The sequence below is a fragment of the Triturus cristatus genome, chromosome 7 (genome assembly GCF_964204655.1).
Source record: "Triturus cristatus chromosome 7, aTriCri1.1, whole genome shotgun sequence".
In the NCBI taxonomy this organism is placed as follows: Eukaryota; Metazoa; Chordata; class Amphibia; order Caudata; family Salamandridae; genus Triturus; species Triturus cristatus.
The window spans coordinates 543,350,208-543,374,957 of record NC_140590.1 but is presented as its reverse complement, the minus strand read 5'-3'; the positions used below and the strand labels follow the sequence as shown (position 1 = coordinate 543,374,957).

Sequence of the window (24,750 nt, the reverse complement as noted above, 5' to 3'; positions counted from 1 at the left end):
TGGATGGAGCGCTGAAACATTTCAGACACTCACCCCCAGTCACAGATCTGGTATGAATCCATCATCGTTCTTTAGCTCACTTCGCCACCCCAGTTCAGACACAGCTATATGCAAATCAGTCTTGACCCTGTGCCTCATGGGAACAGTCCAGCCCGAACTGCCATTGGACTAGCCCTACAACCCAGTGCACCTTCTGCTCATCATGCCAAAGTGTCATACCACATCATGCATCATCCAAGTAATTACAAATACTTACCTATATATCCATGTTTTTTAAATACATGCAGCAGGATAACTGCTATCCGTTAATATAGCCCTGGTTTAGATCACTACCCAAGCACCAGAGTGACAACGTGCAGGAGCAGTGCATATTCAATTAAAATATCCTTCATATATTTTAAGGGATGTGCTCTGCCATGCTGATTTCAATGAGCACATAGAGGTAAAGATATCCCAAAATCCCATAGGAACAAGATTAGAAAGCATATGAAGAACACCGGCTTACACTCACATTTGTGGTCTCACAGAAGAGTTAACCTTCGTGTCAATAAAAGTTAGGGATAGAAGCAATCTAAATCACTATGGAGACAAGATTGGAAGAACCACGATGACCAACAAAGCCCTCTAAATGAATTACCATCTCAGGACTGAGTTGGCACGCCCAAAATGACACCTAACGTGAAAAAAAGACATTTAACCAAAGTGTGAGCATTCTCAGAAAGGATGGAAACTTCACCCTGTATTTTGCTTTCTCTTAATCCACATCAAACCGACACCTGAAAAAACGTCTATCCTATCGCTGGTTCGTATCGAGGATACCCAGGAAAATAAACGTGGTATTTACAAAGAGGAACAACAATCTTCCACTAAACCAGAGCCTTACACATGTTTTACAATGACGGCTCCCCAATTCCAAAAATTGAAAAAACTTTAAAAGGCTTTAACGATCTCGTCACCCACTAATTGATGCTACTGTATGTATGTATATCAATCTCACGTCTAATCTCAAGGAAAAGGTCTACAACCCCCATAGGCATCCTTAATATAATACTGAGTGACTCCGGACGACTCAGGGAAAAAATGTGGTACAAAGACACAATTGATCTGTGCCCCAATAAAGTTATTAAGCATGTATGTACATCAAAGAAAGGTGACGTGTGAGCAATCAAATACCTTGACGACTTTTTCTTTAGCATCAAGTATGTTGAGCCAGCAAACAAGATCCTTATATCTCCCACAGGTACACGTGATTTGGAAGGCTCTGGTAGAAAATAGCACAGATTGACATACATGAACAAGCATTGGCATAGCCAATAGGTCTCACCTTTGGGACATTATAAGTATTTAGTTATGCAGCACAATATCCTTACTGCAACAACATTAACTGTTGCATGGCTAAACACTTATAAGGTCCCAAATGCTTGTTTTTCCTGTGCAGTGATTGTGGTTGCCATTTTATTACAGGAGTAATCTTTATCCACAGGAACCTAAAATCGAGATATATTTCACATAGATTGAGTAAGTTGTTTAAAATAGCAACTCATTGTAATTTAAAGGCGTCCTGCACAGGATTTAAACTTCACATTGAAGGCATTAACAATTGTTGTGCCTGCGATGCTGTGATTTGATACTACACGAACTCCCCGGTATGAATCGAAATTCCAGGTAAAGATGGCTACAAAAGTCTTTATGAACTGGTTACAGAGGCACACCTAGAATGCTAACTTACAAATTTCGAATAGAAAATACCGAACGACAAGCTCCTGGAAAGTCAGGTCTAGAAAGAAGGTTGATCTAGTTTGAAAGTAAAATTTATAAACAGAAAGAGTTCTTTTTTAAGCTGGTACCTATTGCAGAAGAGTCCACAAAACATACTGTTCTATCTTTTAGTTATTTTATTTTTGTGACTTTATATAGCGTAGATTACCCCAACGGCACTAGAGCAATTCACAAGACAGAGCAGAAAGTACATAGTTGCCATGCTTTCACATTCCATATGTGTGCACGATTTAAATCTTACCCCCATTATATTTTTATTTAAATCGCAGTCTCACTATCTAAGAAGTCTGAAAGTAGTGCTATTTTAACACATTTTTAAAAACAAAATGCAAAATATAGCTTAACAAAATTAGTGCTGCTCCAAAAATCCAGAATGCAAAGTCCATTTATCATAATATTTTAATCCACTCAAGTTTATGAAGCAAGCTGTTAAATTAACTGTTACTGTCAAAACGGTGCTGCACATAAGAACAAAAACTCTTCACTTTGAAAAGCAGATACTTGTTTGAATTTAAATTAGCAGCTTGCAATCCCGATACTTTTACTCTAGGCAATAATGGAATCAGCGTGTAACTACATTTGAAACACCGATTACCAAACATTAATCACACAGAGGTAATTTGTAAGTTTTCTAAAACGTAGAAAGGATTACTAAAGTTTATTCATTCCATACCTATAGAGGTGTGGGTGCAGAGAACACTGGCACAACAGCAGAATTGCAGGGCCGACATCTAACAGTGTTGATTAAATTATTTTGAATTATTATTCTCATATTTAAGTTAACTACTTGCAAATTGGCACTCACTACACTCTGCGCCACAAAAAAAAAATAAGGTACATCGTATCCATATTTTTAGAACCGGAAAACAATGAAAGACTTGCATTACTGTCGAATTACCTCTAAAATATTAGCAACCACTAATCAAATGAAGGTCTGAGCAGTAAGTTAGAGGCATTGCCACTTGAGTACAGCAAGTCCCCAGACATTAAATAGAGGACACAGAAGGCTGCCATAAGAGCCAGTAAAACTGCAACGGTTACATCTAAGGGCTATGGTGGTTTTATTTTGAATGCATACAAGTACTAAGTACTACTAAGGTTAGTGGAAATACACGGTCTGACTTGGGTTAGGAGTGGAGCTAATAAGACTGGGCAGAGCATACCAACCTTTTCCAAATGAGCCAACTCGACCTATAATCCCAATTAAATCTAGAATTGTAAGAGCATTTCCCCAATTTATCCACCTGTACGGGGGTAATCGACCGTCTCAGTGGGACAGGGAAAAATCATCGCTGGAAAAAAACAAAACAAGGAGTGGACGCGAGTGTTGTGCACGTACGATGGGAAAAGTTAATGTAGGCTGCGTGCGCGAAAGTGAAAATGATCGCGGCTGTACATATTGCAAAGCTGCCGGCTGCGCGCGTGCACGCTCGCGTGAATGCAAGCTTGTCGCCAGCCAGCAGCACTTTGCAAACTCACCTACTAAATGTCTCTCCGTGCAGTGCATGCGCGCTGACTCAGCGAGACCTAAAAAGCACCCTTCCTGCTCCTAAGAACCTTTACTGGTAGCGTCTACCTAAGCCGCAAAAGGGGCGCTGTTGTTAGGGGATCTGCGGAGTTGGTGGAGCAAAGAGCAGAGAGTGGTCTGCAGTCTTACTCTCTTTAAACTTTTTAAAGGGAAAGTTTGCCTTCGCTCTGAACAGCCTAGAGACATCAAAAGGCAAGTCCATAAGAGATTGTTGGATGTCAGCTGAAAGCCCATGGATTGATTCCAAGTGTGGCCCCTAAGCACCACGCTGGTGCCGACTGCCCTAACCACACAGTCTGTAGTGTCAAGACCACAAATAACAGAATATTATAATGCATCTTGTCCGTCCAAGATCAGCTTTTGCAAGGTTTGACAGATGTCATCTGAGACCATTGCCTAGATGTTCACCAATTTGTCCCATAATGAGTGAATATCTGCCCAGGAGGAATTTGGTATTTACCGACTTGTGGGCAAACCTGGCCAAGGAGAGCATCAGTTTAGTGAACGTCTCCATCCATTTTGATTCTGTCAGGCAGGGTGGTAGGGAAACTATTGTGGATGCCTATTGCAAAAAACAACAGGGTTATACCCAATTGACCCTTAATATACCTGGGTATGGAACGTAATTTTATACAGACAAGCAATGGTATACAGGAATTAATACACAATTTATTTTTGAAAAGAGCACCTTTTAATTACCCTCTCTCTAGTTAATCAATCTAACAGAAATATATCAAAACATTTTTGGCCATCTACATAAAATGTGACATCTAATCAGGCGAGAAATAACAAGACATCTATACAAAATTATGTACTAAATTACAAAAAGGAAACATAACACACAACACCTTGTACACATACGTTAACCCCACAAGTACATCCCACTAGTGTCCTCCCACTTATTCAGGGCGAACCACTCGGAGGTAGTCAAGGCAGTATACTGGAAATCTATCCATCAATGTAGACCCTCTCAGAATACTGTCGCGTTGTATACAATCAAAACTTCATATTTACGACTCCTCCTTCATGAAAATGGGTCTACGCACATGCGTTTCGGCCTTAATCTTTCCTTGGCCTCCTCAGGACAGGGTTAATGCAGGACTGTGCCCACACTACAAGAAAAAATATATATACAATATTTACAATAAAAAGCGTTAATGGTATTGCCAAGACACTACGTGTCTCCCGAGCTGGTGAGGGTGATGATAGTAGCCCGCACGCCTTAGAGAGTCAGGTTCCTTACCAAAAAAATCACCGAAAGTGCAGCAAGTAGTGACCACAAGTGCCCAAAGTTACAAAGCAATCTCGTAAAGTACTCCCTACTGGGGAGACACCCGTGAGGTGCTCAGGGATCTAACTCCCAGGTGTCGGCCGATGCCTAGACAACAAGGCTCTCCAGTTTCGGATGTTGCAAGAGGAGGTCTGTACCTGCAGTAGCTAGTCTATGCCGCCTCCCCACCTGTCTTCTTGACCAGATGGGAAGATCCTGGTTTTCACCAGGTGCCCATTAGCACATCGGTTTAAGCCTCATTAAAGGGAAATAGAGCCTCCTGAGTGGACTGTACGGGATTAAGGACCTCTGTTAGTAGAATAGTTTTGATTTCCTGTATTGGCAGTATGAGATCAAGTGTATTAGCTGCACTCCAAATCACTATGGAGAAGGAAACAAATTGCCATAGTGGGATTTTGTGAGGCCAATGTCTGAGGAGGTGTCCAGACCACTGACATCCTGGAGGTCATCAAAAAATATCACCCCAATAATACTGGCATCCTCATCATCAAAATTGCCTTAATCATAATGTGATGCATAGTTTGGTCCAGAGTGGACACATTGTCTAGGTCTGGGTGGTAGAACATTTGTCTCCGAATCCAACAATACAATCGCCTCCTCTTCTGGCGTGGGTAAAGACTGGATCGGGATTGATACACAAGCCGCTGGCGTCGGCTGTGACAACAAATGTAACATCAGGGCTGTATTTAACACAGTCGAAATCGGGGGAAAGACTTAGCCTCAAGAAGAGAATGACTCCATGACCAAGATGAGCCCTTGGCTTCAATTTCTTATGCTTCTCGAGGGACTTCCTCAACTTATCTGAGGCCATGACCTTAATAATGACCAGTCACAAGAGCGGCCTCTGGAGTGCTTTCAAGCCCTCGACTATGACCAGGACCGTCACGCCTTGAACTTTGACCATGAGTGTTTTTTCGACCTCCAGAATTCGGTGACTGCTAGTTTGACCTCACGGTCGAGAATGGCTTTTTGGTTAATTTTTGTGCAGAATGGACATGCAGCAGAGTCGAATTGGAGCCGAGGCACCACAAGCAGACACCACAGGCATCTGTCGTTGACAGTAACAACTCTGTTTGAACCCTGTTGTTTTAGGGGGTGACATTATCTGCACACTTAATTGAGGAAAAAATCTCTGTCAGGAGTGACAAGATTTCAGTAGCTCTGGATCCGTGGCAGTAGAAAATGAGAGCAAGAAATGATGTCAGCGTGGAGATTGCGCATACATATAAGGGCCATAACATCATACCTAGGGATGGATGAATCCGACACAGAACTGCACAACACCAACTACCAATGCACAAGGGAATTGCTATGAAACGTTCCGGATCCAGTCTGATGCCTGGGAAAATTCACAAGGTAAGCAATCTGCAGTCAGAGGTCTCTATCAGAAATACAGATTGTTTATTTATGCAAAGGCTCAATTATAATTTGTATTCTTAGGGGTGAACCATGATCAACCCCAGGTTTATGAATGGATAGCTTTATGTGATGCCCCAATTTTTTTTTTCTAAAACAGCTAATAACCTGGCCAGCATCGACAGGGAAGAGGAGGTCCAGACCTGGACAACGTTTCTGCCTGCCTTGCACTGTGCAGAAGCTCATTGATTAAAGCAGTGAATAATTTAGTTACATAACAGCATTAATGGCAGTGTTTGACAGGCTAGATAGAGGCTACCTCTGGTGCGGATATGCAATTGGGGTATGATGACCCGAATTATAGAAGTATAGTATGGAACATGGATCAGTTTCATACTTGGGAACAAATAAAATCCACTCTGCCAAATTAATAAAGAAATCCAGTGGCCATACACAGGGTTGCAATCTTTGTGCCACTTATATTTTACTTGAGTTGGTATGGGACAATGTAAAGATGTTTGACAGTTGGATAAATAACATGCATTTCTAGGCTGAACAATTACATCCGGGATCTTACTGAAGTACAACAGAATAGAGTATTGCCTGAAGACAAAAGAGCATTGAAAGAGTCAATCCCATTCAACCAAAAATGGAGTCACTTTTCCATTGCTCCATCAAAGATTTATATCCGACAAACATCATAGGCATGCTAACATATGGAGCTAATGATTGAGGAGACAAATGCTGAGGAATTTTGGTTTGGTGAGATTATACGCCAGAAGGCTCCAACACGATTGGGAACAGAAACTTCCATATCACCCATTTTGGCTTTACAGATTAAAGTATATGAAGACTGAAACCTTCGTCAAAAATCACGTTACAAATTTGAGATACGCATAGATTAGATTAGCGAGTTCTTACTGGATTGACCATGTTGCATAAAAATAATGCCCTTACAGAATACTGCAGACTCGCTGGGACACCCAAAAGAACTGCACAAAATCTATAAATTAATTTGTAAAATGATACATATAGAAATGTAGGCAAATAAATTGATGTATGAGTTGTGTCCTTAAAAATAGTGGTAAGCCACATTAGCCAATGTAACACTGCCTATCCAGGGTTTCCTCTGTAATTTATGAAACTGAGGCCAAGTCACATATCACTTCTTGTATATGGTGTGACCTTGGCAAATTATCCAATAAAATGTATATGATTCACCCTAAAAAATTACATGATTAATTATAATTTATACCATATGGTATTTCTATAGTCCTTGTTATAAGGGCCTAGAATATCTTAAAATAATTTGTTAGGACCATAAAATGCAGGCATGTCAAGAGGCATTTGATCAATCTTTGGGAGGTAATTTTGTGATGTTATGCTACATTCACACAAATATTGAAACCATATATCCTCACAGATGATTCTCTGCAATACGATTTGGGGTCATATTGATTGTTATTTTGCTTTACTAAAACTAAAAAGGAACTTACCTTCAGTAATGCTCTTTCAAGTGGATATTCTTTCTAACTGCGGATTCTTCTCCTTAAGAATAACCCCATGTGCCAAACTCGATTCTGATATTTCTAGCAGCAATGCTTCGGTGTGTCGACTGGTGGCACTATGTGCCTCCAGGGTGACTCCATTATGTCCAGTGTCTTCATCTGTCTCCTTTTGCTCTCCCAAGCTCAGAGCACTACAAAGAACTGCAGCCAACAGGGTTCCAATTTTTTACTTGGAACCTCAATATGATGTCCAAGAGTCCATACAATTGAACAGAGAGGTGGAAGGTCGGTGAGAAGGCTGCTGTTAGCTAAAGTATCCACCATAAAGAGCGTTACCAAAGGTTACTAACTTGTCCTTTTGATGGATACATCTAATTTCAGATTCTTCACGTTAAGAATAGCTACAACAACAGTAACTTCTAAAGGTGGAGGGTCTAGGGACTGAACTCCAACCACAAAGTCTTGCATGACACAGCAGGCAAAAAGGCCCTCCCGCCGGGCCTGGCAGTCAAGACAGCAGTGTTTCGAGAACTTGTGAACCAATGCCCATATGGCTCTGGCAGATGTCCAGAACTGGTATCCTCCCCCTAGCCAATTCCATCTTAACGGCCTTGGCGGGATGAGTCAACAGGCCTTCACAAGTTTGCTTCTTGGTCAGCAAATAGCAAAGTGGGCAAAACATCTTGTCAAGGTCCTTTTCTGAACTTTTCTTTGCTCCAGAAATTCCTAAAAATACTGGTCATCCACACAATGGTGCCTTGTAAGGTCAATTTGAAAGCTCTTTTATGGTCGATCCGATGAAGCCTCTCCTCCTCCTTCAAAGGATGAGGTTGAGCAACGAATGTTGGCAGAGCAATGAAAAAGTGACAATTTTGGCAAGAACACTGCCAGAGACCCCAGTAATAACTTGTCGGGAAAGAAGTTGGTGTAGGGCAGTTGCACCAGTAGCACCTGTAGTTCATTCATTCATTCGTGCAGTGGTTATGGCAAATAGGAAGGCTGTTTTAAGGGTCAGCAGTCAGAGTGAGCAGCTGAGCACTGGATCAACAGGCATGCCCATAAAAAAGTCAACACCAAGTTAAATTATCATTGCAGAATGACAAACTGATCTGGGAAAATGCAAGACAGACAGTCAGACATTTGATACAAAGCATCATAACAGATGATTTAAATAGAGAGGATTGATCAAGTAAATATAGGAAGGCTGAAAGGGCTGACAAACCGGAGGTTCCACTGCAGGGCCTGCATAAGCAATCTGGCACTCAGGACAAGGGGGATCTGTCATACGGTTTCCAATTTCTCAATAGGAACGGTTAGATTGTTAAACAACATAAATGTTGGGGTTGTGCCATTCTGATTGTATGCACCCCCTCAAGATATGTTGGCCTATAGATCTGCTAGCTCACAGTGCCACTATAAGTACCCCTAACCCTAGTAATGTAACAAATGGTTTGGGCAACCTCAGAACTTGACAACCCTGACTCCCCAAGGAATCGTGGTAACAGATCTAGAACCTTTTCGCTCAGTCACTCATGCTCACTCAGAAAGGTACACAAGAAATACACAAAAGGGTGTTTTCAATATTTATTGAATCATTGTGATTCTAGTATAATGCGCTGCAATGATTTATAGACAGAAGCAGATAAAAGTGATTAGCAATATAAGAACAGTGAAAAGGGTAAACTATTCCACTATTGTGCTCAAACAGTGAGTATATATGCTGGCATATAAGTACTAGGTATAGTGTACTCCTACTCTGCGCTCCCTAACCTAGTTGCCTAGGACAGATGTTCTGCCAAGAATCCCCTACCAGATGATCTAACTCCCCATTACCTGAAGGCAAGGTATACAGGTCCCAGTTTTGGTCACAAGTTGGACATTTCTCCTCACGGAGGGTAAACAGGAATCAGCTGGGCAGAGGCTCAGACACAGTAACGACCTCGCAATGACAGCAGAGTGCTCCTCTAATTTGAGCACTGAAATGTGTGTGTGTTTATAATAACATCATCCATGCTTCCGTGTCAAGGCTTCAGCCGGGGCAACGTTGTTTATTTTATTTGTGATAGCCATGTCGCCTCATGGCCGAATAACAAACAACATTTGCACAATGTGTGTTCAGGCCTTGCACTAAATGTTCACGGTGTCGTCTTAGTGTACTTACAAAGTGAAATTGTAAGCAATGTGGTTTCAGATAAACTAATCCTGCACTGTCACACAAGAAAATGTGTGCCGAAAGTCAGTGTGTAGAAAAGAAGACAACTTAAGAAACGTGTACATGTAAAATGGCAGTGTTTCTTCCCGGGCCTCACCTAGCCACGTGCCAGAGCCACAAAGCTAGGTGTCCAGGAAGCCTCAGAGACATCCTCAACACGACCCAGAATTAAGCCTGAAACATTAGGATAATATCCTGAATGTCTCAGACTTGCAGCAGTGGTGGAAAGGACAACACTGTGTTCAGGACAGCCCCAATGAAGGGAATTCTACTTGTGGGGTAGAGCCAGGACTTCAGCTCATCGATGGAAAATCTCCAAGTTGTCAGGAAAATGTCTGTCGTCTGAAGGAGGTCTGTGACTGAATGTGACAAGTCTGTCTTGAGCAGCCAGTCATTGAAACAAATGCACCACCAACCTCCGAATGTGAGCAGTGACCATCGCCATAACTAAAGACCAAATGGGAGCATAGCTAATTGAAAGATGTGCAACTCAACTGTGAGCTGCAGATAATGCCTGTGGGATTGCAAGATGGGCACATGAAAATACAAATCCTGCAAGTCCAGGGACACCCTCCAATTTCCTTTGTCCAGAACAGAAGGAATCGGAGACAGGGTAAGCATCCAGAATGTTCCTTTGCACAGAAAGGCATTCAGTGGACAGTGTTCCAGCATAGGCCTTATTCCTTCATACTTTTTGCATGAAAGGAAAGAAAAAAAAGCAGTACCTTTCTCTCTCTGATGCAGACACCCGCTCAATGACACTCTTGGCCAGCAGATGGTTGACTTCTTGCAGCACACTGTTGAAATGGTCTGCTGCAAGTTGCTCTGATGTGGAAGGAAAAAGGGGCAGGGAGAAAATGAAAGCAGGACTTGGCCTCTTAGAATTATTTGCAAGACCCATCTGTCCGAAATGATGGTTCTCAGCCTGGGAAGGAAATGTTGTATCCTACCGGCTGAGCATGGACCTGTGAGAGCAAGGTAAATAGGCTAGGCAACTCCGGCTGCCCGAGAGGAAGAGATAGAGGAGAGCTGTCTCAGGAATTGGCCTTGGTGCTCCTAAGCAGGTTGGGATGGCTGGTGTTGCTTGTAGGGTAGCCCCTGGAATAACCCCTAAACTTCTTATACTCTTGATGGAACTGCTTGGCATGAGACAAGAGTCCCAAAGGCCGTGTTGAGGATCACATGTCCTTAAATAGTTAGTGTGTCGAATCAGCCTTCACACCAAACAATCTAGAACCTGAAGAGGCAAGTCAATAAAGGATGTTTGGAGATTCCCTGAAAATCCAGTTAACCGCATCCCGACTTGCTATTGAAACACTTCACTGGAGCAAATAGCTCTACCCACATAGGTCTGTGGTGTCCAAACCAGCATGCAAGACATACTTTTCCCCATTTTGGCCATCAAACATCATTTTAGCCAGCGAAGCCCTGATGTCTTCTGGGGTGGCTGGCAAGATTTTGCTGGCTATATGCCATAAAACGTTGGTGTATCTGCTAAGAAGGCATACTGTGTTCAAGAATTTTAAGGCCAAATTGACGAAGAGTACCATCTCATTAAGTAGACATCAATACCTTTCCACTCTCTGTCCATAAAACTGGTCTGGAAATCATTAGGGGTGGCTTTACTCGTAGCTGTCTGTACCTGCAGTCATTCAGGCCTAGAGAGCCTTGTCAGAAAATCAGTATTACCGAGGACTGGCCTATGTCGCATGGCAACAGGTAGGCTGACCGGACACCTGCCTTGGGAGACAACGATCTCCTCCTTATGTTGTTTGGCGCGTGTACCTATGGCTAAATTAGCCCCGGACAGATGAGGTAACAACTTTACCCTAGTTTGGTTCCTCCGGTGAGATCTACTGGACACAATTCTTCTGGTTCAGTATCGGATACAGAGGGTGTTTTATACACTTCCTTGTTTTGTGCACTTTCACATGAGTTGCAGTAGCTGTTTACTATCTGATCCTGATGAAAGCCTGTTGGCTGAAACATGTTGATCTAGCATATGTGGCTGTCTCTAATGGTGTCCAGCTACATACCTCAGCTTATTGCTTTTTAATCCTGTCGCAAGGTAGCTAAATAAAGTCTGTTGGTAGCTAGCCTCGCAGGCAGTTTTAAACTCACTCTCACTTTTTCTAGCACTGCACAATATTTAATGTTTTGTTCATACACCAAGCACACATAGGGTGTTAGTACAACCCAGCTGCCCACTTAAAACATCCCTGAGCTCTTCCCTCATAGAGAGGGGGTTGTAGCCCGTGTCAGAACCAGGTTCTGATGCGAGGAGGCACCCCTATGATGAAGCATGACAGCTTTGGTGTGTGAGGGGAACCGTCCTGAAAAGGGATACCCCCGTTACTAAGCTTGGTTTTCCTATATCCACCTTCTGCCCAATCACTCAGTTTGGACCCGTGGGCTCGTTGTGTATAGAGGCTGACCGGAGGGCCAGAGCATGGTTTGGACCAAGTGCCCATAAGACTGCAAGAGCCTCACTAAATAGCAATAGTGGCTCAGAAGTCGTTAGATCAGCTTGAAGGATCTCAGTTAACAAGCTTGCCCTTTGCACAATTACTGAGAAAGAGGCACTTTCTGCCGTTCGTTGCACAGGTGGCGAGTCTAGCTCAGTCTCTTGTGAAGTAACTAGCTCACGGGCAATTTGTAACTCTAGTACAGTGAGTCTTAATTAGTATAGTGAAGAAAGAGAAGGGCCTCCATTTCCTTGTCATAATCAGTGTCATGGAAAACATTTTGTGCACACGGAGCCATGTCAGAGTCGGATCTAAATAAGGCTTCCAGCCTCCGATAGTACTGGCGTCATAACAGAGGTGGAGGATTGTGGTTGCATAGTTCAACCTAAGCCTGGAGCAAGTTGATGATGGCTCAGGGTGCAATATTGGCATTGAGATCAGGGCCTGGGCTGCTGGAGTAAGAATTCACGCTAGAACGTAAAGAACTGGTGTGGTCCCTGGGGCTAGCATGGAAAATGAACCAGCATCAGAATGGACCAGTGCTCGATTCCCACAGTCATTTGTGCTGAGGGAGGACCTGGCAGGAAAAGTCCAACTGGAGACACTTGCATCTCAATGGGGCCAGAAGGTGCACTAGAGGGGACCGGAATTGTCTGAAAAAACTGCTGCATGGCCTACTTGAAGTCAGAAATTTGATGAGGGTCATTAAAAAGCCTGGGGAATTAGGGGCGCAATAGGACCCATTTCAGGACCCAATCATAGTCAGAAGATGCTTGAGGGGTATGACCCTTAGTTTGTTGGGGATGGGGTTCAGCCCTGCTTAGCCTTGCGCTTATTGCATATCTTTAACTTCGACTTACCAGAAGACTTTGAGCAGGAACGGGAATTCGCATTGGAGAGACTTTTTTAATGGGATTGTTAATGGCCTAGTGTCAAGAAGCGGGAATGGGATCTATTTTTCTACCACTTGTTTTGTTTGTTGATGTAGAGTGCTCTCCAGCATAGCCTTCAGGTGCATTCTGAGCCGTAACCAGAGGCCAAGCACCAAAGACACACGTTGGGAAGGTCCAGGAATAGTATTTTCTTTCTGCAGTCATGGCGCACTTGAATCCAGTTGTTTTTGGGGGAAACATCATCCCAGGATATCTGTTTGTAATTTTTTTTAAAGTCGTCAAAAAACTGATAAAGTTGGGAATGAAGAGCCAGATCTGCATCGAAGATCGTGGAAAGAAAGGAAATGACGTCGGCACACAAGGGCAGCACTTAAAAGTGGACTCATTCTGTAACTTCCGGAGCGGAAAGGAAGCAACGAGGAGCCACATGTGGACACCTATCAGCCAGGGGCGTAACAAAGGCCCCCGCAGCCCCCGCAGTGCGGGGGGGCCCCCACGCTCCAGGGGCCCCCTCGCAGTCACCTGGCAAGCCTCTTCTTTAATTAAATGGCTGGCTGGCGGCCTCTTAATAAAATGGTGCGCATGCACGCCTCGGGGGGCCCCGCGCTCCAGGGGCCCCCTCACACTCAGGAAGCCTCTTCATGAATTAAATGCCCGGCAGGCGGCCTCTTGATGAAATGGTGCGCGCACACGCCACGGTGGGCCCCGCACTCCAGGGGCCCCCTCACACTACTCAGCAAGCCACAGAGGGGCTCGCGCTCTTAATTAATTAAATGTTCGTAGTTGCGCACGCAAGCGGGGGCCCCGGCTGGGCCTCTGAGCATTTAGTGCCATAGCGACTTGTCCAGTGACTAAGGGTGGCGACAAGACAACCTGCAATATAACCGTGCCTTTCTTTTGATAATATTGTATTGAGAAAAAGGTGTTTGTGTTACGCGCCAACTCTACACGCGTCATCCTGCGTGATGTGCAAATAGTGAACGGGCGGGGCAATGAAGTGATTTGCTCAAGGTCACACACATACACTAAATGGCTGGGCCTCTGACTGAGGATATTTATTAATTCATTAAATTGTGGTGGGTGGGGGTGCGCATGCTCGCGGCGCGCAGTTGTCTGCGAGGTCTTCAGGGTGGGACAGGGGCTGATAACTAACCAATGCCATTTGAATTTGTTGTCAGACATGCGCATTGCGGAGCGTCCGCAATTAAAAGTGCGCGTGAGACTTGTGAGCCTGAGGTGAGCGAGGCATCCAGGACCCAGCCATGCTATGCCTAACACCAGAGACTGAAAAGGATCGTCACCGGCCCATTATTTAAATTATTACTAGCCCCTGCTGCCTGGCTAGGTTCTTTGCCCTGCCTTTTGTGCTGCCCGCTCGCGCCTGCCTCCGAGTCTGGAGCTGCAGGCCAGCCCTCAGGTCAGGTGAGTGAGTCTGTCCGAGGCAGAAGAGGGGGCCCCCACGCGCCAGGGGCTGCCTCACTCAGCAAGCCTCTTCTGCTCTTCATTATGAATTAAATGGTTATGGTGCGCATGCCCGCCACCCGGCCTCTTATAATAAAATTAAATGGTGCGCACGCACGCATGCCTATGCCCGGCTGGACCTTAGAGGCACTTCATAAATTAAATGGTGCGCATGCATGGAAGAGGCTGTTCGAAGACGGCCCCTGTTGTAAGCGCCTCCCAGCACTGCAACGGTGCCCTTGTGTACGTCGTGTGTGAGCTAACGCGTTGGTAAATATCTAGAAATACATATTCCTGAAAAGCAATCGCCATATGTTTGCATGCAGATCTGTTTAAAATGTCGTTTGTTGGAATTAATTGAGTCATAAATGTGAAAACAAATGTAGTTGTTTCAATGACTTAAGAATGGAGGCAGTTTATTTTAGACATTTCTCACCACCTGCAGCTCGTAAAAAACTATTGCATCAAATCAGTCACTAGTGTGTACCGAGGGACTACTGTGCACGTTACTCTGCACCACAGGCACAACTAGAGTCAAATTTCGAGGGGAAGGGGGGCTACTGTTTGCATTTCTGCTATTTTTTTCAAGTGACAGAGACCGAGTCAGTGGAGTGAAATCACGTGTTGTGAAGACCCCTGTGTAACACTCCGGCCTTGTGCCTGTGAAAGACCAATACTATAAGACTGGGACACAGTCAGCTGTTCAGCCTGGCAAGTACAATTCTCTGCGCACAACACCCATATCTGGCTATAGAAAACAAGCTAAGACAGCTTGTCTGGAGTCACAGTGCAGAGAATAATTCTGACAAATGGGTGCTAACATTTGAATTTGAAAAATCGGGTTTGCTGAGCCACTACACTTTGTTACTAAGATAACAAACATGGTTCCTTGCCTGATGAAGCGTAGCCCGTTTGCATTTCTGCCTTTTTTTCATGGCTCGGGCACATTATATGTTCCTTTACTTGCCATATGGCAGGCCGTGATCAGCAGCTGCCTGCAGCCAGTGGGGTGCCAGTCCGGTCATGACGTGTTAAACTCACTCAGAAGTTCTGCATTGGCATGGCTGCAGGCGTGGCTGCCGGTAGAGGCCCAGGCTGTTACAAGCGTGTGTGTTTACATTCTGGCCACCTTAAGTTCGCGATTTGTTTCCCAAAACTACATGGGGGTAATTTTAATAGGTTTCTTACAATTTCGGCTATGTTGTATGGAAGATTATTGCGCCGGCTCCAGCCTGTGAGGATAATGGAAAATGGTGCTCAGCCTGTCTGCCTGCAAGTCAGCTGACTGACACTGTGTGACAGGCAACTGAGATACCTGGATCCCTGTGTAACTTGTCTTGTTCATGTTGAAGGTTCACCCATCCTTCCTGTTAGGCCGGGGTCCCACGTTACATAGACAGAGGGAGGCCCTAGAGTCCTGATGTTCTCCTGATTGATTGCTGGCAGGTAGGGGACCATAGGCTGGCAATGATTTCTGGTGCTTTGCTGCAATTTTCTTGGATTTTCTTGTTGATCAAATGGGTATAATTTCAGATCTTTATATATTTCCCCCGTCTTTATTGATTCATTTTGCTCGCGCGAAAGTGTCACTCATAGTCATTGAAATGTCACTCATAATTACACTGAAGTTATGAAAATGTCACACATAGCAATTTTAAACCTTGGCAGCTATGCGTAAGACATCACGTTGCATGCATGTCGCAGTAGAGGTACGCAGTAGGCAGTTGTATGTCCGATGGGAGCTATCGTTCTTTGAGTTAAAAGGCACGAAGGTTCACTATGGTGACTCCGATAGATATGGAGCTGAAAAAGGTAACATGCAATTATATAACTCTATATTTTAATTACAGATTTGAATGGTCGAAAGTACATTCAATCCTAAGTACCAAGACTGTAGCATTGTTCCAGGCACAAGATCGCTTGTATGTACCTTTATACCGGAACCGAGAAGCGATGCCTCCATATTATAACGGATACTCCAGTTTGCCATACGTGAAAACCAGTGACGAAGGACACAGGCCATATTTTTCGCTAAGCCCCCCCCCTCATTCAATCAAGAAGCATCTCTTTGTGCCCCACGTGTCTGTATGTATATGCACCCCATGCCCCTCTATTCCCTGTTGTTGTGCCTGAAAGAAGGCACATGACCTAACACTGATGGAGCCATTCATCAGTGACACTCTCAGCTACTCACACTCACGCATGTTGGACAGTGTGGAACTACGCAGTTTTCAGCAGCAATGCCCCTCTGCCTTATAGTTGCGCTGTAACGCTTAAAGGATAGACATGCCTATTTCCTTGCATCTCTGCTTCGGAACAATCGGGGCGTGCAGGTATTCCAGACACACTTTACTTTATCTTTGCCCGAAGAGCAACACTCTGGGCCAAACGTGTCTCTGTTCCCATTCTTGAACAGGAGACCTATTTGGTAGAGTAATTTAACTGAGAAGGAGACTATGTTCCTCGGCTTACAAACAGAACATAATGGGGATTTATACGCAGGGCTTTAAGTGGGCCAGGTCTTGCCGGTGCATAGCACTGGCAGTTCTTATATGCAGGTGCCAAGACGGGTCCCTAACGGGGTCTCCCTTTTTGCACTCACCATGAACAAAATACATCTTACCTCTGCAGCAGTACCACCCTCACTGCCTTTAATGTAACTTCACAGAGACTCGTTATAGTTCTTTCACAGCCCTACCATTTCAGAACTGAAGTATTCTCAATATGCTATACTACGAAGGCATGGTTGTTGCTGATTTATCTTATGCAACTAACAACCATTGACAAAGCCAATAGTACTGGCTTGCTGTAAGTGTAATGTTACTTGCTGCATTATATATCTGGATGGAATGACGGAAGAAGCAAAAAACCAGAGGGGCGGCGCGCTAAGCATAGACTTTCAGTTTATGTGCTTTTAAGCCAAGCCCTTAATTACATCAGCCACGACCCTTTCAGAGACCCTCCAGTTTTTTTAATCCTACTTAAAGCCCTGCTTATATGAGACCCTTTACAAACGGGCCACACGCTGAATCAACGTATGTGCGCAGCCACCCTTTACCCCCCAACTACTTGCTACATGACCCAGCACTTACCTACCCAGACACTCAATGCACGCTTCACCCAACACACAGACAACGCTGGTGCTGGTGGGGTAATCGCTACTGGATGCATGCCTGCACAGTTCTCTATGTAGCCTGTGCAAGAGCACTTTGAAATACTTGCCATGATTAGGCACATGTTGTTCCTTGCAATGTGCCCATAACCCCCAGGCTTCGCATGTTTTGATTTTTGAGCATCCGGGGATAAGTTATCTTCACCTTGAAAGCGACGCTGTTTAGGCTGTGGGGCTTCAGGAGCTAACTGTACTTGACATAGTTCTCATTGTCTAACACGGTTTGCCTGAAAGCAACAGTGTGCACTGATGCATGAGATGACGAGCACTGTACATGCCTCTTCCCGGTATCTCCGCGCCTAGATAAATCTCAGTCTGGAGTTCCCACCTTGCCATCCAACTTTTCCTGTGGCATTTGATTGTCCAGACAGAGTCGTGGATAGCACCACAGCAGCTATCACAGGCTGTTCGAAGGATATTTCAAAAACCAATGTCAGACTCACCGAATCCAACAGAAAAACACATGTAAAGGATCAAACAAAATATTTGTAATTCCCATACCGAGTACAAATCCATCAATCTATCTAACCTACCCTCCCTTTCAGACACAGGACTAGTAGGATGACATCTATGATTATAATACTAATTATTTTCAAGGAGAAAAATGGAAGTACATTCAAGTCCAGGCATACACCCTCCCCATCCGCCAAAAAAACGTAACGTAATGGGGAGCCACAGTCAAGGGCCTATAAGTCAAGGGAGCTGCTTGTCTAAAAAGTTTGGAAAACACTGCTTAAGATGTTCCTGGTGCCATCTGCGAATATGATGGTCCTAATTACCCTGTGGGCTGGCACATCTAGGTCCATGGAAAAGACATTTTGTGTATAAAGTCTAGCAAAAAAAATAAATTGTAGCAAAGGTGGAGAATGTTTAAACTCTGCATAAGTGTTTCTGTGGTGGTGCACAAACAAAAGGGGAATTAGTTTAACTAAATAGGTTTGATTTATGTATGCTGCTTGCTGTACTTGTTATTGTTTTACCAGTCACTTTGAAAGATTTGCACCTTCATGCACAAGTACAAACCAAAAGGTCATTGGTTGACTAAAGTGGTTTGATTTTTGTATGCTGCTGCCTGCTGTACTTGTTACTGTTTTGCTAGTCACTTTGAAATATTTGAGCCTTCAAAAAGGGAATTGTTAGTTTAAACTGGTTTAATTATTGTACTGTGCTGTAGTTGTTATTGTTTACCAGTTGCTTTGAAATATATGTGCCTTTATGCACACACCAAACAGGGAATTGTGTGACTAACCTGGCTTCATTTTTGCATACTGCTGGACTTGTTTTTATCATGTACTTTGAATGTATTTTCACGTTGATGCAAGAAGTTAATTTTTTTACTAAACGTGTTTGATTTTTGTTTGCCAGACTGGCGATTGCTTTATTGTGCACTTTGAAAGTATTTGCACTTTTCTTTTGTTTACCAACTACAGTTTGTATAGATTGTCATTAGGTACTTGCTGATATGGTTTGTTTTTATTCTACATGCAGTGGTATTTATGGTGTTGCTTGCACTTGTCTGTAATGCGTGGGCCTTAACCCCTTCAGCATGGCGTGGATTACCGCGCCGTGCTGAAGGTTCATTGCGCCGGCGGGGCCGTGACGGAGCGGTTCCGTCATCCGCACAGCGCGACCGATGCGCATGACGGAACCGCTCCGTCATGGGCATCGAAAGGGTTAAATCGTGTATTGACTGATACCGATTGTGTCCTCCGTGTGTACTGACTGGCGCACTCATGTAAAGCCAGCCGCGCTAATACTTCCGGGTCGCGTTCCCGCTATATAAACATTAACACTTTTTGAAGTGCAGAGTGACTACTTCTCTAGATTTTGTCTACAGAAAGTGAACAATACGTTAATCATAACATTTCTTCTTGATTGCTGCTAGTTTGTGACCGGTTTAGTTGTTTTCAGTTTAAATAAAAAAAATCTGTGAGGTTCTCAGCATTGTATCTTGAAGTCTGTTACGAAGCTCTGTGGTTATACTGAATAAGCAGCTACCATGTTGTTGTTATATGATATCCCTTTATTAATGTAATAACTGCACTTTCACCATTGCTTTATTAACCTTCTGGCTTCTCAAATGTGCTTGAAAATGCACCATTTACCCACTCTTTTTTCAACCTCCCCCGAACCCCCTTTAATTGTTCAGGCTCGCTCGCTCCGCTCGCACGACACAGCGCTCTCCCATAGAATATTTACGCCTCACCACTTTCAAATGTCACCAGCCACCACTGATTGTCAGTCAAGTCGTAGTTATTCTTCAGCCATAGGCAGTTCCTGAACAATAAGACTACTCTTTGGCATTGTTCAGATTGCTGCCATTCCTGAGACAATAGGATCGCTCCTTGGCATTGTACTGATTGCTGCAGTTCCTGAGACAATAGGATCGCTCCTTGGCATTGATCCGATTGCTGCCTCAGTTAAATAATCTATTGTTACAAATGGTGTAGCCCATATGTGAAGAGGTTTTCCCACTTTCGCATTGGAACTTTGAGAAAGACAATATAGAGGCATTTCATTTAAATGTTGGCGGTTTCGAATCAAAATATGCCAGATTTTTGGGTGGTGGGGCAAAGTGGTAGGTGGTGGGCCGAGCCGCCGGGGGGGCCCCCTCCATGTGTTTTGCAGGGGGGCCCCCTCAAGTTTCGTTACGCCACTGCTATCAGCACGTGTGAGCATTGCTGAAAAAATTCTCTACATCCAGTCTAGCGCCTGGCAATATTCTTAGGGTGCGGATACTGCAGTTAGAAATATCCATCAAAAGTAGTATGGCTATGACCAAAAGGGAAATAATCCTCTGTTTTCATTTAATTTCCACATCCATTATATTCTGAAAAAAATACTTTGTTTCTGTGAGTCTGGATGTATGGCCGCTTAAAGCATAAACACACAAATATTTCAGGTGTCACAATGTAATCTCACATTATAATGATTTAACACACATAGAAGTCTGGTACGACAGAGCACAAAAACAATGACTTCTGATTAACAGAATAGGCACACAGCTTTTTAGTATCTCAGTGTGAACATAAAGAAAATTATGGTATTGTAGAATAAGTTTACACAAAGCCTTTAAAATTACAATATGAATACCCAGCCATCTAGCAATACATATAAATAGACATTTTGGATAAAACAAAGTAATTTTTCATAATTAGCGGATGTCCACAGTTTCAATAGCTATACTTGAATGGTTATGAAAATACTGAGCAGTAACACATTGCTGACCTAAAAATAAGCATTAATATTCAAACCTATACTTAGCTAACATATTACAGCATAAATAAAGAATTCAGATCTCACTATATAAATATGCATGGAGTTTCTGTTGAGTTGTAGTACTTGAAGGCAGACACAGAATGAGCATAGTTCCATCACAAACCATGGCACAGACCTGAGTCTTCTTAAACTTTACCTGGATAGCCTCTATGACTTTTTGTTGCAGGGATGGCATTTGTGGGCAAAGTTCTGCATATGGTTTCATTTTACACATCTGGACAAGTACCCTGCAGTCAAAAATATGACAAAACCTTATTTAATGGGGTGCACACTAATAAAATATGTATAAGGTGTATAGTAAAAAGGTGGAAACTCCAAACAGAAAATTGAGCAAAATATAAAATGTAAGTTGAGCAAACTTTCAACGTGAAAAAGCATCAAAGAAAAACAAAAGTGCAAAAAATAACAAGGAAAACTAGCAAACTCTACACTGAATAATGTGCATGCTTTACAATACAAAATGGTTTAGCTGGCTTCCAACTAGCCTCTGGACCATTTATTTTGAAAACTAGCCACATCTGTGCCCATCCCAGGTGGGTGAGTATGACACAAGGATAGGACTACCCTTCTGATAGATACATCTGTCTGCAGAGTCCTCACCTTGTGACTATTCCACAGGCGTCCGACTGGTTCTGGAAACTTAAAAGCTGTACCCCTGTACTCTAGGGGGTTAAGCATGTGGCTCTGCAGATCCAGAGCTTCTATTTGGTCTTTTGTTCGGATTATTTCAAGAAATTCTACCAGTGTGCAATGGAAAATGTCCGTTGTCAGCACTAAAGCAAGTAGAGGCCTTCAGGAATACCACACTGCATACATCTGGCATTTTAATGTGTCTGGCATTTTAATGTGTCTCTCTAGCGCATCTTCAGGCACCAAGATCGGCAGGGGCCTCCACACAGACTTCTGCCGGTAGGTCCACCTTCTGCACCATTGTATCCTTTAGACCCACATCAGGTTCAGCACTGCTTCAGTTCTGACCCAATTCTGTGCGCCGGTTCTCATCACATCAAACGCCAATACTGGATGAAGATGTATGACCCAAAGTGCTATCCAAATCTGAACTAAATCCACCATGTCCTCAACTGAAGTCAAGTCCAGAGCCGACCAGCACGCAGCTACTGGGCAACCCTTTGGACTGAGAAACCTTGCCCTTAATACATGGTAGGGTCCAGACCTTACACTAGATCTTAGGCATGGAATCAGATCATGATAACTAGGATGAAGGGGATGACTACATTCCTTAATATGATGTGGAAAACTGGTATGAAGAGCTTCAGGATGCTAGTGGGCTGAACACTTCCCAAGACACTGGTCTTGTGTGTCCTCAGGTCCTGACATGGAGGAAAGCGCCTCATTCACTGCTGTTATGCGAAGGTTGATAGAAGCTCTGTACTTACACTACCAACCATGGAAGTTGAGACTAATTTACTGACGGACGTTTTGTAACCTGGTCAGGCTCCCACAGAGCCACTATTGGCTATTAATGAGGCCCTAATATACACTCTTTTAGCAAACAAGTTACTCGTAGCCATTACCCTGCTCCTGGTGCTCTTATCTTTCATACTCAACACTGAACACCAGAGAGTCGGTGGTTCAGGTTTCTACCAGCAAAACTAATCGTACTGCATTCCCTACTACTCTGCCTCATCTGAAATCGAAGAGAATTTAAACATTTGAAAAGAGGCTTTTCTCACTCTCAAGCCTGGCCTAGAGATCTGTGAATGCCAGCTATCTCCTGGGCAACTATTCTCATGCTCTCTGGGTCTCTGTTGCACAAGTTTTACCTGCTGTTCCGGACAACCTCTGGCGTCCCTTACCCAGGCTATTCAAGATGGTGGCGAGGAAGTAAAATTGGTCATTCGCTCTGGACTAGTGACAACTGTTTGAATGCACAATTGGCCGCAGTGTGGCTCTTCCGCGCCATGCCTGTTTGAGTCCTATGGACTTCCTCTGGAATGTCTAGGCATCTTTAATGTACATGCCATTTGACACCTCTTGCCTTTTCAGTGACAAAGTGGGCTCCACCTTGGAATGAGACTTCTGACTTAGAAGACAGCCATTCTCTTTGCCATAACATGAGCTAGACGCGTGAGCAAGTTGCAGACTCTGTATCAACCCATCTTAAGCCACCTTCTTCCCAGATAAGTTGCTCGAGGATCCCAGATTCCTATCTTCCAAAAGTGATCTCTTTATTTCCTGCCAGGCAGGCTATCACCCTTCAGGTATTTGCTCCATCTCATCCTTCAAAGGATTAAGAAAGACTCCATCATTTGGACCCTAAAAGTGCACCAAGTTTTAATATCAATTGTGCCAAGGAACATCAAGTGAATGATCAGCTCTTTGTAGGGCTTTCATTAACAAAAAAAGACAAGGTAGTGCTAAACAGATCATCTCTCGATGGACTGTTCTCTGGCAAAGAAATAGTCCCCAGAAACCTTGCGAGCTCATTCCATCAGGGCAAAAGCTGCTACCGCTGCATTAGCACGTGGAGTGACTGCCCTGGACATTTGTCAGGCGGCTTTATAGGCATCGTAAGTACGTTCACGAACCACTACTACCATGGCAGTCAGGTCAATCGAGAAGGGCACTTTGCCCACTCTGTCCTGCTTTTTTATATGAACCAGTTCACAGACTCACCACCTCGGGAGGTACCACTATGGTAACCATTCACAAGGTGAAGAATCTGGAGTCAGAAGTATCCATGAGAAGAACAAGTTACTTACCTTCCCTAATGATCTTTCTGGTGGACACCGAGGATTTAGGTGTATTATACGGTATGGCTGTGTAGCATGTCTTGAGTCCAGTCAGGCTCGTTTGAAAAACCTTAAGCTCAACCCAGGGTAGCTATGGCTTCGAGCAGCAATACTTGCACAAAATAACTTAGTGTAAAGCATTTAAGAAAGCCACTCAACACAAAAGAAACCCAACACCAATCTATAAAAATAGATTATATTTTTAGGAATTATTAGAGACCTTGATGAGCAAATACACGGGAGGGTGCCGGAGATTCAGATTTTTAAAGGTTTTATCACTTTGGAATTCAACTGCAAACAAGCAATGGTCAATTTAAAGTTTGTAAACATTTGAAACATTTGTAAAAGTTAGGTTGGCTACGACGACCCAGCTTGGGTGAACACATCCGACAGGGAGAAGATCTGGGGGGCTAATGGGGTAGATTTGGACAGCTACCTGGCCACTGGACAGTCTTCCGGTCCAGTTCCAAACTTCACCGAACAACCACCATAGACTTTAATGGAGTCCTGATGCTGAGGGTACAGGAAGAAAAGATGCTCAAATATGCTCTGGTTGCTGTGTGGTAGACGGGGGTGCCTTTGTAGTGATTCCTCAAAGGGGTTACCAACTTGCTGGTTTGGGCAAAAAGTGAGGGGGTGGGGGCCTGCAAAAAGCCTGTTTCCTTAAAGATATTCTAACTGCAAATTCCTTATTGACCATCCCACCTCCCAGTTCTGTCAATAGGTCCCAAATTTAGAGATCTTCACACTGCTACAGGCCAGCTTTTGGCATGGGCGAGCTGGGCCCAGGCCCGGGGCAACAATCTTCAGAAAGGAGCACACAGGTGTCTGCATTGTGGTCCTGCTGACAGCAGTGTGCCTCTCACCTAGCTCCAATGTTTCGATTAAACTGCTTGTAATAATTTTGTTTTACTAGCCACATGTGTAATTTTACACCCCTTTAGCCCTCTTCCTTCCCCTCCCATTTCCCTCTCAGCCCCTGTTGCAGGGCAAAAACAATCCTATCCACCACACCAACAACTTGTACCAGTGTGATGGAGCTAAGCTGTGAAA

General features: G+C 43.8%; 1 protein-coding gene across 4 annotated transcripts in view; it reads right to left on the bottom strand.

The window, feature by feature from the left end:
• The window catches only part of UNC13D (unc-13 homolog D), a 697,875-nt gene that overhangs the window by 346,614 nt on the left and 326,511 nt on the right, over positions 1–24,750 (bottom strand). For all 4 annotated transcript variants that reach the window (XM_085616967.1, XM_085616965.1, XM_085616968.1 and 1 more), the window contains exon 16: positions 21,081–21,171. In XM_085616967.1, the coding sequence (XP_085473093.1) occupies positions 21,081–21,171 (91 nt within the window). The remainder of the gene's footprint in view (positions 1–21,080; positions 21,172–24,750) is intronic.